The 4,196-nt window shown below is 40.5% G+C and overlaps 1 protein-coding gene across 1 annotated transcript; it reads right to left on the reverse strand.

The window, feature by feature from the left end:
* On the reverse strand, positions 1 to 942 carry LOC127681148 (olfactory receptor 51F2-like). Its single transcript, XM_052177125.1, has one exon. It carries the CDS (start codon positions 940 to 942, stop codon positions 1 to 3), a length of 942 nt encoding a protein of 313 aa, XP_052033085.1.
* Between the last annotated feature and the right edge of the window lie 3,254 nt (positions 943 to 4,196).

Genomic DNA, 4,196 nt, shown 5'->3' on the forward strand with positions numbered 1-4,196 from the left:
CTAAGATAGCTTAACAAAAAATACTTTCACCATGGCCTTGCGAATTTGTTTGGTTTTCACACTATAGATTATGGGATTCATTACCGGAGGAATGAGCAGATAAACATTGGCAATTAGAGTGTGCACAAAGGGAGGGGCATGTTTCCCAAATCTGTGCACCAACGACAGGCTGATCATAGGGATGTAGAAGATGGCAACAGCACTGAGATGGGAGACACAGGTGCCAAACGCCTTTTTCCACTCCTTGGATGCAATGCTAAGTACAGAATGGATTATTAGAACATAGGAGAGGAGGATCAAGACAGAGTCCAAGCCTGCCATAGAGATGACAAGGGCCAAGCCAAAGGCACTGTTGATCCTGGTATCTGAGCATGAAAGCTTCATCACATCAGGATAGAAGCAGTAGGAATGATGGAGCACATGACTACGACAAAAAGTCAGACGCTTGAGGAGCAGGAGTAAAGGAATAAGAATTGTGGTTCCCCTAATTATGATTGCAAAGCCCACTGCAATGATTCGTGGATTGGTTAAGATCATAGCATACCTCAGTGGGTTACAGATTGCAATAAATCGGTCAAAGGCCATCACCAGGAGAACTGAAGATTCCATAAATGTAAAGCCATGGATAAAGAACATTTGACCAATGCATGCATCAAAGCTAATTTCTCTAACATTAAACCAGAAGATTCCCAACATAGTTCCCAATGTGGAAAGGCACAGACCCAGGTCTGTGAAGGAGAGCATGGACAGGAAATAGTACATGGGTTCATGGAGGCTTGATTCAGTGATGATGATAAAGAGGATCATGCTGTTCCCACAGATGGCGATGGCATACAGACAACAGAAAGGAATGGAAATCCAGGTGTGAGAGGCCTCAAGACCAGGAATGCCAGTGAGGAAGAAGACTGTTGGGTACGCAGTGCTCTGGTTGAAGGATGGCATGGTGAATGAAGGAAGCAGATGCCTCTAGGAGAAAGGCACACATTCTGTAATGACAGAAAAAAGGAAATGCTTCAAATCTCTGCTATATATCATGGAGTTTAGAAACACTGAAGAACCAGTTCTTGTCTGTCATCATTAATGGAAAGGTCCATTTATGTGTTAGATATCAAACTGAACACAGGTGAACTTGGAGAAGAAGCAACACTAACATCTGTAAAGACACCCAAGCTTTCAGATCTCTATTATATTATGCATGAGCATCTTTGTTCTTATATTTAAAGGGAGACTAAATTTGGTTATGAGAGCTGGGAGGATGGCTCAGTGGGAGAGGCAAGTGAAGTCAAAGCTGTTGACCTAAGTTGAACGCCAAGAACCCACAGGATAGGAAAAGATCACCTACTTCAGCAAGTTGTCATTTGACCGCTTTCCACAGCCATGGTACATGTCCATGTATACACATGCATGCACATACACACACACACACACACACACATACACAAACACAAGTACAAAGAACAAAAACTATAATAAGGGTGCTAGAGAGATGTGCAGCAGTTAAGAATACTGGCTACTCCTCCAAAGGACCAGATTTAATTCCCAACACCCACATGGCAGTTCACAACTGTCTATAATTACATACTTAAAAGAAAAGAAAAATTTATAGCAATATATACAAATAAACCTCCCTGGATGATAGAAGGAAAAGGTTTGTTTGCACAGGTAGTAATCAGAAATCTAATTATGTTTAAGGAAAATTCTGACTGCAGAAGGATGATTTAAAAAGATGACCACACTGAGAACTAACAACTCATTGGAAGCTTATGGAAAATCACTGAAGCAGGACTACACTACCTTTACAAACATTGTGGTTTCCTACTTTTCAAAGGAATATTAATGTTGGAGTGAGGAGAAGTCTGTTTTCTGCTTTGGGGCACATAAATCTGAAGGATTAATGACACCACATTATTTGTTTTTCAAGCTTTTTAACACCATATTTTTCTCTTCAGTATGTTTGATTTTAATATAAATGTCTGTCCCTTCCATTCACTGATGCACATGTTTACAATGTGATGACTGAGTTAAAATCAGGTGAGTTGTAACATTAAAGCCTGCAAATGACCCTGAGAACAAAACCACTGAAAAGGTGTGAATCTCGACTTAAGTAGAAGAATCAGCTAAAGCTGTGACATTCAAGGAACATGTCTGTGATGTAGATAGAGCACAAAAGGAAATGATCCAAACTGGAAGCCTTTTAAGTATTGTGATAACTGCCTTTGCATTAGGTTTATAAAGAGGCAAGATTTATCTAGGCTATTTTACAGGTTTCAGTCTGGGGCTAAGCATTTCTGTTATTTTAATCACATGGCAGCTTAACATGGTAGAAGCATTTCATAAAAAGTAACCAAGAATCAAAAGGGGGGAAAGTATTGCATGATAAGTCTCATATGTCACCAAATGCCTCTTAATAGCCCAGCTCTTAAAGTTCCCACCACCTACTCTCAATACCTAGCCAGGAACCCTACAGGATAGTTCAGATCTAACCACCAGTCTCTCTGTCTCTTTCTGAGCAGTCATAACATATAGGTGAGTATTAAGTGTTTGGGCTCTGCTATTATTTTTCAGAAGCAATTCATTCATGTACTTGATAGATTCTGTTAGATGTCTTGCAGGGCATCCTCCATGGCTCTGAGGTTTAGGTCTGAGGGAACGGGCGACTGTATGTCCCTGAGTTATTTTCACCTTGGTGGCCATGACTTTGCAGTTGCATTAGAATGGGTTTCTTTTGCATTATTTCTTAAGCCCTCCTAAACCTTCCTGGTACTCTACTCTCAGACTCTCTTCTTTTGGATTTATTTTCTAATCTTTACCCCACTTTCATCACTTTGGCAAATGTCAAACACTATGAGCAGGACAGAAATTATTTCCCACAGGATGCGTAGGTAAGCTGTTGTCTCAATTCTTCCATGAAAAGTTGTAAGTAAAAATGTCAAGCTTGTCTTTCAACTAAGGTCCAGGATTCTAAAACCTGTGGATCATGTTTTGGTTAGCATTGCTTCTCAATTCAACATTCCCAGGCCCTCTCCCTCTCCCTCTCCCTCTCCCTTTTCCTTTCTATATGTGAAAAAGAGACCTTCATTTGAAAATAAATTTATGTAAATTTACTGGAGTATTTGTAAATGAGAGGATAATAAACAAGTTTTCTGCTTCCTAATCCACATCTAAAACAAATGAGCAATCATCAAATGGCTATTCTCTTTAAATCTTATGCCTTTTATTTATGTGCATGTATGAATGCCTGTGTGGGTATCCACATGTAAACAGAAGCCCATGGAGTACACATCTCTAGAACTACAGTTTTGGGTGGTCATGAGCTGCCTACTGTAGGTGCTGAAAACCAAAACCAAGTCCTTTGCAAGAGTAGCAAGTGCTCTTAAGCACTGAGCCCTCTCTTAATCCCTGAAATAAGTATCCCTAGGCATAATAAAAATTTCTCAGCCACACTGATGATACACACACACAAGGACTATGAGTTAAATATCCCTATAACTAGACTACCAAGAATATCAAGTAGACAGTTGTCACCATGATGCCTTAAAACCATCAACAGTCCCACTGAATGCTACATCTACAGAGAAACTTTCAATTACCATAGGTGGAGAAACCAAAATATTCCATAACAAAACACAATTTAAACAATACATTTCCACTAATGCAGTCCTACAGAGGATACTATAAGGAAAATTCTGAACACAAGGAGGGTAGCTACACCCAAGAAAACTCAAGAAATTAATAATTTTACACCAGCAAAACAAGAGAATCTCTCCCTCTCCCCCCTCTCGCTCCCCCCTCTCCCTCTCCCCTCTCCCTCTCTCCTCCCCCTCTCCCTCTCCCTCTCCCTCCCCTTCCCATCCCCCCCCCTCTCTCTCTCTCTCTCACACACACACACACATACACACATACCACCAACATCACAATAACAGAAACTAAGAATCATTGGTCATTAATATCTCTCAGCATCGAAAAAGCATTTGACAAAATTCAGCATCCTTTCATGCTTAAAGTCTTGGAGAGAACAGGAATTCAAGGCCCATACCTAAACATAGTAAAAGCAATATACAGCAAACCGGTAGCCAGCATCAAACTAAACGGAGAGAAACTTGAAGCAATCCCACTGAAATCAGGGACCAGACAAGGCTGCCCCCTTTCTCCTTATCTTTTCAATATTGTACTTGAGGTACTAGGTCGGGCAATTC

The sequence above is a fragment of the Apodemus sylvaticus genome, chromosome 1 (genome assembly GCF_947179515.1).
Source record: "Apodemus sylvaticus chromosome 1, mApoSyl1.1, whole genome shotgun sequence".
Lineage (NCBI taxonomy): Eukaryota > Metazoa > Chordata > Mammalia > Rodentia > Muridae > Apodemus > Apodemus sylvaticus.